The sequence below is a fragment of the Podarcis erhardii genome, assembly GCF_964252035.2.
Source record: "Podarcis erhardii genome assembly, chromosome: 6".
Lineage (NCBI taxonomy): Eukaryota > Metazoa > Chordata > Lepidosauria > Squamata > Lacertidae > Podarcis > Podarcis erhardii.
Genome location: NC_138510.1, coordinates 79064845 through 79078357, shown reverse-complemented (window position 1 = coordinate 79078357; position 13513 = coordinate 79064845). Strand labels below are relative to the sequence as shown.

At 42.5% G+C, this 13513-nt stretch overlaps 1 protein-coding gene across 4 annotated transcripts in view; it reads left to right on the top strand.

Moving 5' to 3' along the window:
• Positions 1-13513, top strand: part of COL11A1 (collagen type XI alpha 1 chain) — a 262353-nt gene that overhangs the window by 241699 nt on the left and 7141 nt on the right. For all 4 annotated transcript variants that reach the window (XM_081865627.1, XM_081865625.1, XM_081865626.1 and 1 more), the window contains 8 exons: positions 2883-2936; positions 3105-3212; positions 4266-4319; positions 4431-4466; positions 4578-4631; positions 6058-6307; positions 9252-9364; positions 12097-12165. In XM_081865627.1, coding sequence (XP_081721753.1) covers positions 2883-2936; positions 3105-3212; positions 4266-4319; positions 4431-4466; positions 4578-4631; positions 6058-6307; positions 9252-9364; positions 12097-12165 — 738 coding nt within the window. The remainder of the gene's footprint in view (positions 1-2882; positions 2937-3104; positions 3213-4265; positions 4320-4430; positions 4467-4577; positions 4632-6057; positions 6308-9251; positions 9365-12096; positions 12166-13513) is intronic.

The window sequence follows — 13513 nt, the reverse complement described above, 5'->3', positions numbered from 1 at the left end:
TTTAAAAAAGAAAATGTACCGTCGCTATTTCACTTTTTGTCCATGAATTATGTATTTGCCTGGGCTTTCTGCATCTAATGATATCCTAAAGAAGAAATGGAAAAGATACACACTGAATAATGTTTTTGCACATGAAGAGTTAGGGCTGTTTTCAATCTGCACTTGGTTGAAGCGGTCACTTACCATTCCTAACAATACAACGATTTCACAGATGTCTGCTGCCAGCAGGCAACCAGCAGTCAGAATGCCCTGAGAGCCCAATCCTATGTATGCTTACTTTGAAGTAAGTCCCACTGAATTCAGTGGGGTTACTTCCAGGTAAGCTTGTATATGATTGCAGCCCAAGGTGCTCAATGAGTCCTTGAGTTTATCGTACATTCTTATAAGTGTGTCTAGGGTTGCAGCTTAGTAGACCTGAGTTTGGCTTTCCCCAATATTCCATATGAATAATATCAATAGCATTCCTTCTACAGATTGATGAAAAAGTTAAGATGCATTTATTAAGTTTTCGTAAACAACAAGCAAGACAAACAGCAGTGAAACAATGAACAATAACTGTGTGGAACACATTAGTGCAGTGGGAATAAAATTAACAAAAGGTTCAATACATTTTTGCAGACATCATAATAAAATAGATTCTTTGAAGGGACATTTTAGAATGTCTCAATGTTGTATTTTAATCTTGTTTTTAAGTTGTATTCATTCAACTTGTTTTTATTATTGCTTGTTAGCCGCCCTGAGCCTGGCCTTGGCAGGGGAGGGTGGGGTATTAATAAAATTTATTATTATTATTATTAGAAGAGTCACATATTGATAAGGTAACCTCACCACATAGAGACATGTCATTGGGGGTACATGCAGGACATGGTTTTTATTTATAAAGCATTAGTGCTTCCTGGGTATGTTTAGAAACCAAAAACTATTGTGGTATTTAAATGGATGATGAGTTTGAGCCTATCCCATCAAAGATCAGGTGAAGTCAATCCATAGTTATATTTTGGTCCAGGTTGAGGCAGGCCTCCATCCCCACCTTGGGAACCCTTGTGGGAAATTTGACAACAATAACTTGAGAGTCGGCCAAACCTTAGCCAAAAAAATGGGCGAAGTCACACCCAAGTCTGCCATCAGCCTGCCTTCTTGAATCAAAATGGTTCTTGGTGACCAAACATGAACAAAGACTGTTCCCCGCCCTCTCCCCGCAAACTTACATGTCAGGAATGTCTTGAGAGGCAGTTGAAGCCATGCCAAAAATTGGGTGAAGTCACACCAAAGTCATGTTTTGGTCTACCAGCTTGATTCAAAATGACAGCCAGCATCCAAATGTTAATGTAGATCCCCACCCCCCACCTTGGGAACCTGTCTGGCAAGTTCGGGAATGATATCTTGAGAGGTGGCTGAACTGCTGCCACACCCCCCCCCAATGGGTAAAATCACATCAAAGTCAGTTTTCAATCCTCATCTTGATTCAAAATGGCAGGCAGCATCCAAACATCGATGGCCACTGCTCCCACCTCTGGAACCCTCATGCCAAATTTGGTGACAATATCTCTGGAGGCAGCAAAACCTGTAGTAAACAAATGTACAGACAAACCATTTTCCAAAATATATAGTAGATATCAATGGAAACCATAAAACATCCAAATGGACTCATTTTGTAACCCCTCTTAGAACCATCTTATGATGGTTTAAATTCTCAGACAAAGCAATGTCCCACAATGTCTCAAAACATCTATCCTTAGAGGGAACTTATGCAGACTTCCATGTTGTGGATCAAGATGCACACACACACTGTTACACTCAACAGTCTCCCTCTTTTCCCCTCAATGAACATTTGATCAGTGCTGTCATCCAACAATGCTGATCACCTGTTGGAGGAGACCCTGGGAGGGTGTTTGCAACTGGATTCCATTTCCCTGGCAGGCAATCAGCATTGCCAGAGACGATAACATGGATTTTGTTTCTAAAATTTCTATTTCTAAAATTCAGGGCACAAAGGAAATCAGTCAAGAGATCCTGGACATTTTGCCAATTTTCCATATTTTCCTCCAGGGCCCTATTTCCACTGCTTAAATCCTGTCACTGCCCCTAATGTTGAGTTCTGCTCTCAGGGTTCAGGAGCACTGAATATGCACCCCATTCACTCGGGTGGTGAGTGGGTAAAGGTAAAGGTAAAGGGACCCCTGACCATTAGGTCCAGTCTTGATCGACTCTGGGGTTGCGGCGCTCATCTCGCTTTATTGGCCGAGGGAGCCGGCGTACAGCTTCCGGGTCATGTGGCCAGCATGACTAAGCCGCATCTGGTGAACCAGAGCAGCGCATGGAAACGCTGTTTACCTTCCCGCCTGAGCGGTACCTATTTATCTACTTGCACTTTGACGTGCTTTCGAACTGCTAGGTTGGCAGGAGCAGGGACCGAGCAACGGGAACTCACCCCGTCGCAGGGATTCGAACCGCCGACCTTCTGATCAGCAAGCCCTAGGCTTTGTGATTTAACCCACAGCGCCACCCGCGTCCCTGGTGGGTGGGTAAAACTGCCCAAAAGCAAAACTAAGAAAACAGGAACATTGAAAACTTGTTCAAATGGTTTGTGCATCAGTGAGTCTCTTCAGAACCAGACTGGGACCTTTAAATGTCACTTAAGGTGGGTTCAAATTGGCGTACGCCATTAGTGCAATGAACTACTCCAATCTGCGCTCATTGTAAGGTCACTTTGCTTAAGGTCACCTTCTGCCCTGCGGTGCATGCTCCAACATTGCCCATTGAATGCTGGAAAATGTGATTATACCTGCACAGCAGGGCCTTTTTGTGGTTCAGGTAAATATCACAAAATTACAAAATAAAGTCATGTCTCCACTTAACGTGCTTGTCCTTGATATCCGTAGGGTCCGCCTGGCTTGCCTGGCTTGAAAGGAGATCCAGGTTCCAAGGGTGAAAAGGTGTGTGAAAATTTGTCCTTCGTATGTAACCCAAACGAAAAGTACTTGATGCATCACATAATGTAGTGATTTATTTGTTTTAAATTTGATGTAGCCCATTCATTTTTTAAAGTTGTTTTTTAAAATAATATAAAATTAACTGCATTCTTTAATTTGGATATTTTCCAGGGGCATCCTGGTTTGATTGGCCTGATCGGACCTCCAGGAGAACAGGGAGAAAAGGGTGACAGGGGTCTGCCGGGCCCCCAGGGAGCCACTGGAGCAAAAGGAGATGGAGTTAGTAAAACACACACAAACACACTTTTCTTATTGGTTTCATTCCTGTTAACCGACCAGTCTCTCTCCAAACTAGCATATTCTTGCATAGTTCTGGGTATATAGAACAAATTTGTTCAGCACTGAAAAAAAATTAGATTTATGAGGGCAGATGAATAGCAGAACCACAATCTGCTCTGACAATGGAAACTATTTAAATAAGGAAAGCCGGGAAATGTGAGCTCCTATATTTTACTACTGAGCTATTTTCCTTTTAAAAGATGTCAATTAAATACTCTGGGGGCAGCTCAGCTCTGTTTCATTTCAGCAGAGCTTGCATGGGAGAATTTCCTTTTGGGTTGTGTCTACTTTTTTGTGCAGTTACCGAAAACAAAACAAAAAAAACAACACTTTGGAAAACATAGTTCAAAAATAATTGTAGAAGACCACACCAACGGAGAGAAAAAGAAAACCGTGAGCTCAAAACACAGAAGACTAGTATACAAGATGTTTGCAAATGTACCTTCTGTTAAATTAAAGCCTTAATAGTAATAGTGATCTTATACCATCACAGTAGATTTAGGGGCATCCCCCATCCCCATAAGCCAGTAATTGGGAGCCTGTGTTAATTATTTCTGTCTGATTAAATGCTATTGGCTTATTCATCAGCGTGACATACCAATTTTTCCTAACCCTATGCCTGCTTTGAAGATTTCTCTTTATTTTCCCACTCATTTGCCACAATGTCGCTAACGACACCCAACAAATTTCTGCTTGCTTTCTCATGCAACCCTTCAAATTGTTTAAGAGATTTGTGGGTTAAATGAAATCTCAGTTCTTACGATCCTTTTGATTTTTACAAAAAAACAACAACCCTGTTTTTCAATATTTCTCATCCATATTATGCAAAACAAAACAAAACAAGCAAGCAAGCCTGCATTCGTGGCTTGATAGAACTCCAGCAGTTTCACTTGCAACTCGCTGTCTATGTAATTTTTAGCACCAATAGAGTCAGGTTCTCAGCTTTCAGAGGGTGTCTAGAATAACTTGACTTTGTACATCTTCTTTTTCAAGGGAATTCCTGGTTCTGCTGGCCCACTTGGTCCTCCTGGTCCACCTGGCTTACCTGTAAGTAGCCGCACCCAGCATGTCTCCTGCCATGCCCATCAGTTTTGACATTTGCACCTCGGCAAATGCAACATCGTCTAATGATACCTACCTTTTTCTTTTTTCTTTTAGGGACCCCAAGGACCCAAAGGCTCTAAAGGTTCAACAGTAAGTCACTTTGTTCTCAAATTCATCTTTCTTTTTCCATTGCTGATTATTATTTGTTCCAGTTGGTTACAAAATGACCACTAATACGGTTTCCCTTGTACTCCTTCATAGGGTCCTGGTGGTCAGAAGGGGGATGGCGGTTTACCTGGACTCCCTGGACCTCCTGTAAGTAAAATGGATACTTACCTAATGAATTTTGCAAGTGTTCTGCTAGTTATTGAGTGAAAACCACATCCTCTTGATGAGGATTCATGTTCTGTGTATCTATAGCTCCTTGCCGCTTTCTACAACTAGCAAAACAGTAAACAACTTATGGAAAAAAATAGTGAAATGGTGAAAAATTCCCTGATTAGTACAGGTCACCAAAATTTATTGTTTCTTTTTAGGATTGCCTGGGTGGAAAACTTTACTTGCTTAATCAGGGAACACTAGATACACATCAAATAGCAGGGATTGGCAAGAGTTTCATGCGGAGCTTGCAGTCTCGTAAGATTTCTCCCTCTCCCTCTTTGCAATTATTGACATTTTAAACCCAACATTTAAATTGGCTTTTATAAGTTACACTAATAGGTAATCTGTCAATGTCCACATTTCCGTGTGTGAATATTTGATCAGGCCTACTTGAAGCACATATTTCATAGTCAAATGCTGCAGCAGTAATATCAGGCTAAGTTATCAAATTGGTGTGAAATAAAGGATGCACTGATTTTCTGATACGCAGCATTGACTCTGGCCTGATTTTTAAGTGCAACTTGTTTGTAAATACAAAACAGCAATTACCCTCATCAGCTCTTTGTCTATGGACCTAATGTGTGACACAGACCAAATGCAACTCATCTGTCAGTTACAATAATTTTAATAATCATAAGTATTAGCTATGGAAGCCAAACAGTGGCTTAGTAGAACTCCTGTCTGTCTGTCTGTCTGTCTGTCTGTCTGTCTGTCTGTCTCTGCAAATGCAAGGGAGTTGCCAGGCCACAATATGTAGCTGTTGGGCTTTCCTTCTCCTCTTCCTCTTCCTCCTCCTTCTCCTATATTTATTTTTTACGCCACCTTTTTCCCTGATAGGACTGAAGGCAGCTCAGTGGGCCACAAGTATAAACGAGTGAGCCATTATATCTCGGAAATAAGCCAAAGCATTTTATTTTTTTAGTAGCAAGAAAAATAAACCACCAGAAAGTAGCCTGGTCTTGTTCTGAATGAGTCCATGTTCAAAGCTGTACCCTCCAGCTATACAAAGCTGTTGACCAACAGAGAAAGTGGAGGTTTTGAGGCCTCCCCCTTCCCTTAGCTGTCAGAGGCTTAACATGGCCCGGAATGAGACAAATGTACTTCTTTTGCCACCTGAATGTGGAAGTTTGAAGGGCCAAAAATCAGAAGGGGGAAGCCAGTCCCCTGCAGAGAACCCCTGGGAATCCTCTGTGTGGCTTCCAACTGCCACCTTGATGCCACAGTCTTGCTTTTAAGAGGATTTTGTTTTCACGCCCTGAATCCAAGTGAATAGCTTAATATCCCTTAGGCTTTTTACCCAATCTTGTGTGACTTTCTAAAAAAAGTGGCAGAGAAAGGTCATTGCTTTTGCTTTCCCCAGGGCCCTCCGGGTGAGGTGATTCAACCTTTGCCGATCCAGTCACCCAAAAAGACCAGAAGATCTTCAGATGCCATGATGTCCGATGCAGCCGACAGCATCCTGGATTACACCGACGGCATGGAGGAGATCTTTGGCTCACTTAACTCTCTGAAGCAGGACATTGAGCACATGAAATACCCAATGGGGACTCAGAACAACCCAGCCCGAACATGCAAGGATCTCCAGCTCTGTCACCCAGACTTCCCAGATGGTATGTTAATGTTACATGACAAAAGGCAAATGCGCTGAAGTTGTGATTTGCTAAACTATAATGTCAGGTCATTTATTCTAGTTATATGGCTAATAAAGCCTCTAAAAAGAACTAAATAAAATGCCTATTAAATCCATTCATGCAAGGTTTTTTTTTTTTTTAAAAAAAAGCCCTTAGTACTTTAGCACCACCTGAAGAAACTTTGTTTCTGAGCGGGGGCAGGGGGGGCTGTTAGCTTGTTTATGGGTGGACGAGGGAGGATGGCATCTCCCCTCATGAAATATTTGCTGAAGAAGTAAAAATAATTCACCTTTACTGTGCAGGAAAAGTGCTACGTGGTACTGTGAATATCAATTTGTTTTAAATAGCATGATCAAAGACAGACACTCCAAGTGTTCAGGGATTATAACTGCACACAATGGTGATAAAGGAGGAGAATGCAAAACTTGGCCGCATGGCTGAAGAGCAATTTCAGAAGAGGAAAGGGGATTGTGTACTTACCAAGGATTGTTGCCATTGGTTGCCCAGACATTATCACGGGGCATCTGCAGAGAGGTCTTCCGAGACCAGCTAAAGGTGGCATTGATGGTGGGAGATTGGTGGTAGTGGTGGTGATGATGAGATAATTACCACATGAATAATAATTATCAGCTTTGTTCCTGCTTCAGCTGAGGCAAAGGTTTTGTTGGGCCCAAGAGAAAGGCATTAACAAACTCAATAGGGTGCACAACCCCCTAAACTCAGCCTTGTAATTTCCCTGGAACCACTAAAATGGCTGAGTGGGAAGAATGGATAAGAAAGATGGTGGACTAACTTTGGCAAAGTTAGCAGGCCAAAATAAGAAAACCGAATGAGGATTGTTTTGTGGGAGAATGGAAGCCTTTTTTGGGGGGGGGGGGACCACTTAAAGAAATACTATAGAATGATGATCTCGTAAGCAGGATTGCAACTATGAGAAACGGAAGGAATTAGAGATTATTGCATTGTTGTTATGGTCCAAGAGACAGAAGATAGGGTGCGGCAAAGGGGGAGAAATGGAAAACACCATGGAAAACGGGACGGGAAGTTAACAAAAGAAAAGAAAAGACATATTCTGTATTGGAGTGTGTATGTGAAAATGTAATAAAATATAACAGAAAAAATGGCTGAGTGGGCCAGGATTGACATGCAGGGGTTAGGCAGTGACCATAAGAAGACTTGGCATATGTCCCAAAGCAGCTTACAAAAAAAATAAAACATACTCAATTTAAAAAGCATAGTAGAACCATAGAGCAACATTCATGATGCAAAGGTTTCCTGAAACAATGCTGTTTTAAGCTGAGGTCTGAAACTTAGCAGAGACGGTGTCTGCCTGATTTCTAGTGGGAAGGAACTGCAAAGAGTAGGGTCTCCTACACTGAAGGTATTGTCTGTTTCCTTCTTGACATGAATCATACTTCTGGTTTATGAGGGACCAACTCATGGTTCTGCCCCAGATCATCTCTGTGATTGAGGTGGGACAGATATCCTGAGCCCAAGTTGTTCAAGGCTTTGAACCTAGTCCAAGAAGCAGATTGGAAGCCAGTGCAGGTCTCCAACAGCAGTAAAATATGCTGGCAGTAGTCTGTTCCCATCACCAGTCCATCCTCAGATTTCTGCACCAGCTATAGCTGAAGCTTCCAGACCCAACGACAGCCCCACATTAAACAGCAAATATATACAGTACTTGCATTTAAATAGCATTTATATCACTAATATTTACTACGTTCGGCTGCAGTAGGTTGTAGAGCAATAGAAAACAGGCCATGTTGTTCAAGAGGAATCTGATTCATAATTCTCTGTCTTAGCTGGAATTTTTTTTAACCCTATGGCAAGGCTTAAATGAAGAGACTAGCATTCACGCTGCCTTTCTGCTTTCATATTCCTTTTATCATGTGATGTTTCCCCCCTTTTATCAAGTATATTTTAGTTACTGTATAGAACATGTTCGTTTCATTGCAAAGAAAAAAGAGATGTGGTCTTGAGGAGGAATTAAGCCGGTCTTATGAGAAGCTGCATAAGGTGAACAGAGCCGGCAGTTCATAATAATCACCACACAAAAATTCAAACAGTTTATAACAGTTATATTTTATTGTTTATTGACCCAGTCTTAGGTTTTGATAGCCTCAAAGGCAATATTGTTTTATTGTGCTGCACTTGTACCTGAAGGGTGATATTTCCTTCAGACTCAGCTTCCCCCCTCTTCCACTTTACTCATTGTACCTTTCTGTTGGAACTGCACCACTTCTTGTTAAGGATATCATATGGTTGCTTATTTACCCATGTCAAAAATCCCTTGTCTGTAGAAAGCTAGCACATCAGGGAACATCTAGCCTCCTTCCTGACCTGCAGGTTTTCTACATGCAGGGAGCATTCGAATACATGAGAACTATTCAAGAATGTGATTCCTCCTTTACATTCTAGAGTAGCACAGTCCTGGGAGAGCAAACCATATTTATAATTGTGTAAAGCAATTCTTGCTCATTACAGTGGTGCTGATTTATGTGTGTATCACAGATCTCCCTCCTCCTTCCCCCCTCAGGCTGTATGTCTGATAGAGGTTTGATTCTGGACCTGCTGTTCAACCTACTTAGCCGGTTTCTCACTCCACGGGTGCTGTGCCCCTGAGGAAAAAGTCGTTGTTGACCAGTGTGTTTGTCTGCTGTGGTTCTGACTCCCACGCAGTGTCGCTGTAAAGTCCTTCAAAAAATGTTGCCTATGTTTTCTGAAGCACAAGATAAATGCACAAGCCTATACTGTGAGAGCAGAAAATAATAGGGAGGGCATTTTATTCTGTGCAAAGGTACAAAATGTCTAATCTCATCATCACATTTTTTTTTTTACAACCTCATTTAGATGGCAGTAAAGGCTGAGCATCAGCTTAATGAATTATTGGAAGTAATTCCCCTTCTTCTTCATTTCACAGGAGAGTATTGGATTGATCCTAACCAGGGCTGTTCCGGGGACTCTTTCAAAGTGTACTGTAATTTCACAGCAGGAGGAGAAACTTGCATATATCCAGATAAGAAGTCAGAAGGAGTAAGTACCCATCTTCCCCGCATTTGTTGTTGACGGTTCCTACTGTGTTGCTTCAAGATTGTGACTGAAACAGGGGGGGGGGGAATCCTGTCACATTTTTGTTCATGTGCCTTTCCTTGCAGGATAATTACTCCATTACATTTACATAAATTTGAACAAAGCAGTGAAGTGATAATACAGTGTTAGCAGAGATCGGAGGCCCTCCCCAATCCCTCATGCAGCGCAGATGTAAGCTGACTGCCCCTGCTTGCCACAACATTTCTTTTCCTTCTCACACCACAGCTGTGTAGCCATTTCTAATGAGGGCATGAAGCTCAGGCTCCATCCTGGAAAATAAAGTCATGTTTTTCTTTCTGTTCTTATTTTTCTTAACCCTTTCTGGGGGACCATTTCTGTGTGTGTATGCGAGCTGCTTCTTTGCTTCTCCTCACAGAAAGCAGGCGACAACTCTTCTTGCTCAATCTCCTTGTCTGACTACAGTTTACATGGGGCATCTCCACACTCAAGCCCAAATCCTGCTGAAGGGATTCATGCACAGAATCAGATCTCTGCATTGCTTTGCTAAGGGTGGAAAGCTAATTTTATTTCTGGTCCAATGCATTCACTCCTTCTGGTTCTGTCCTGTTCCTACACTATTCCATAATTACAATTTTTTATTTTTTAAATCTACATGAAAGTTGACATTTTAATGTGTATTTAAATACAGAATTTTAAGTTTATCTCATAATGCACATTTTTATATAGAATTATTTATTTTGACAAAGTAATAACCATAAATAAATAAAAATGTGCACCCCACCAACAAGACCATTCCATTGTAACTATCCAACCTCCCCAAATTTGAACACCTCTTGCAATGGCTTGACCCCTTTCCATCTTAACAGTACAAATTCTATTAATGATAAATTACCATGTGCCATTAAGGTAAGATGGGGAATAGGCAGGAGAAATGATTTTGAGTTACATATTTCTAAAGTTATCTTTTCTCCAAACATGACGTTCTTCTTGGATTGAGAGCCACAAGCACAAATTAAATGTGTGCCCAAAGGACTGTTGGGCAGGATAGACAACTTTGGCCATATCCAACAGGGCTGTTCTTCTCCTACTACAAAATATGAAGTATTGAAATCAGATTCTGTGGCTTCCCAAAATAAGATATCAAACATTGTCCGAAGCACACTCTGCCCTATGAGCACAGGCTATGGGGAAGTCTAGTTCTTCATTGGCAAAGCAACCAACTGCATCAGCTCCTAAGGCGCAAGGGATCTACACCCCACTCCTGCTAATTAGCAAGCTAGAAATCTGCTTCTTCAGACTTCTGCTCCAACTGGGACAGCTGGAGCAACAGCATGACTACACCCCTTCCAGCTCACTGAAACCCCCCTCATCTGGCATGGTGTGTGCAAGTAGTAGTAGTAATACTACTACTAGTAGTAATACTACTACTAGTAGTAATACTACTACTACTACTACTACTAATAATAATAATAATAATATATTTATTTATACCCTGCCCCTCTGGCTGGGTTTCCCCAGCCACTCTGGGCAGCTTCCAACAAAATATTAAAATACAATAATCTGCTAAACATTAAAAGCTTCCCTAAACAGGGCTGCCTTCAGGTGTCTTCTAAATGTTAGGTAATTGTTTATTTCCTTGACATCTGGTGGGAGGGTGTTCCACAGGGCGGGTGCCACTACCAAGAAGGACCTCTGCCTGGTTCCCTGTAACTTGGCTTCTCACAGCGAGAGAACCGCCAGAAGGCCCTCGGTGCTGGACCTCAGTGTCTGGGCAGAACGATGGGGGTGGAGATGCTCCTTCAGGTATACTGGACTGAGGCTGTTTAGGGCTTTAAAGGTCAGCACCAACACTTTGAATTGTGCTCGGAAACTGTCAATTTCTGCTGTGTGGCAGCTCCAGCAGCTCCTGTGCTTTAAGCCCATCCTCGGAGAAAGAGGGGGAGGAGGATGGAGGAGATTCTAATGGCCCCAACTCTCTTAGGGACTGTCCCTTCCAGCTCTGTGCCTTCCTACAGCTCTTCCCCCATCTCTGACTGCCTAGATTCTTCCTCTTATTCCACCTGCACCTCATGGGTGGCACAGAACCCCACATATTGCCGTCCCCTTCCCCTGGATCATCCTCCAGCTCCTCTGCCCACCCCTAGGACTCCTTCCTGTCCCTGATAAATATTCAGAGGATATGGACAGTACAATTCACAGAGGAGAAGTTGAAGGTGGAAATTCCATATAAACTCCAAAGGGAAGCTCTAAGCACCTTCCATGAGGACCCAGGACATCTTCCCTACCAGGCACTGATCAGACTGAGACTGTACAGCTGAAATCTATGTTAGCTTTTAATGGTCCATCCCTCTACCTTGCAGGAAGACATAACTGTTTCAATTAGGATCACAAGACTATATAACATTTGAAGCCCAAGACCATCTGGGCAGACCCTCTGCCAAGAGACAAAGTACTTGCAACCGGTTTCCCACAGATCTGTCTGAACAATCCAATTAATGTATCTGATTATTTAATATGTAATCTGAGAATTGGATATAAATTTCTATCTGCAGAACTGCAAATATGATTAGAAGAAGGCACAGAGCCCAGGCGTTGTCGTCTTCTTTTTTTAAAAAAGGAGATTAATTTAGCAGTGTTTATGTAAAACTCTGTTAATTCCCACTCATTTCTTGCTGACATAACTAACACTTGCCGTATCTGATCTTCTCTTGCAGGTAAGGATTTCATCATGGCCAAAGGAAAATCCAGGAACCTGGTTTAGTGAATTTAAGAGAGGCAAGCTGGTAAGTCATAATATCTTTACTCTGGAATTAATAGGCAACTGAGTCCATACTCGCGTGCCCAGGTCCAGCAAAATCAATCGGAGGGTGAAAAACATGCAGGTTCGCTTTTTCTGGGTCTGGCGCAAAAGACATTTGGCCATTTGCAACCACACCCAAGAACGAGACACAAAAAAATGAATTGAACTCGGGACACACAAACCCCAAACATCCCTCTGTGGAGGTGGGGCTCTGAAAGCACAGCACAAAATTAATCTCAATCAGTGTGGAAAAAAACATGGTCTCTGCCTGTAGATTTACTTTTCTGAGAATTACACAAGATACAACACGGCAGCAACGTATTTGACATTTTGACTGCATCCCTTTTGATCCCCACCATGGGCAATCTGCGTGCAAGTTTGTTCTGAGCGACTTTCATCATCACATTCACTCATTTGCCCGTAGTTTCCTTTCTGGTGCTCAGGGGTCAGGACCAAGTGTACGCAAGGAGCTCTCTGCTGCCTGCAAGGCCTCTTCTTTCCCTTGCTCGTAGTTGCAGCTGGTTTATATTATAGTCCACTCCATCTCCAGGACTTGGGGCAGATGACAGATCATCAGGCTCAAGCTTTGCTGTATCTTTGAAGGAAACAAATTCCGCAGTTGAGGGACAGCTCCTGGGAGAATCTCTCTGTGCATCCTTGATATACAGATGGCAAAATCCAGAGCATGTCTAACCTAGAGGCATTGAAAAAGAGCAGTGGGAAGGATTTCTTAATAAGCTGTTGCTGAGAACTTGTCACAACAACACTGACAGGAAGCCAGCATTTTTGGATAACTTAATGGAAGGGAGAGGAGTGAGGCAATGTGTAGGCAGGTGGCAGTGCAAGCATAGCAGTGGGAGCACTGGGTTGGAAGTGCAGGCATGCCCACGCCACACTAACTTCCCTGCCATGTTGGCCTTCCACTACGCAGCAGCAACACTGCTGCAGAGACTCTAGCGTTGGAGCTTCACCCTACTTCTGCTTCAGTTTGCACTAAAGACACCCCTATACATTTTTTGCATGCACTGGTTCATATATTCAGTGTGCCCCCTGCATTTGTTTCCAGAAGAGTGCATTCACAAAGCCTTCAGACTCTGGTATCAAGTCAATGAACCCATTTTAGTGTTAATCAGCACCTCATCGTGTTATCTGTGGACACCTCAGTCTGCAAACCTGGTGGCGACTGCATGTAAACCCAAAGCTGACTGAATAAGGTTCCAGCTGGACCAATTTACATACAGTGATACCTCAGGTTACAGACGCTTCAGGTTACAGAAACTTCAGGTTACAGAGTCCGCTAACCCAGAAATAGTACCTCAGGTTAAGAACTT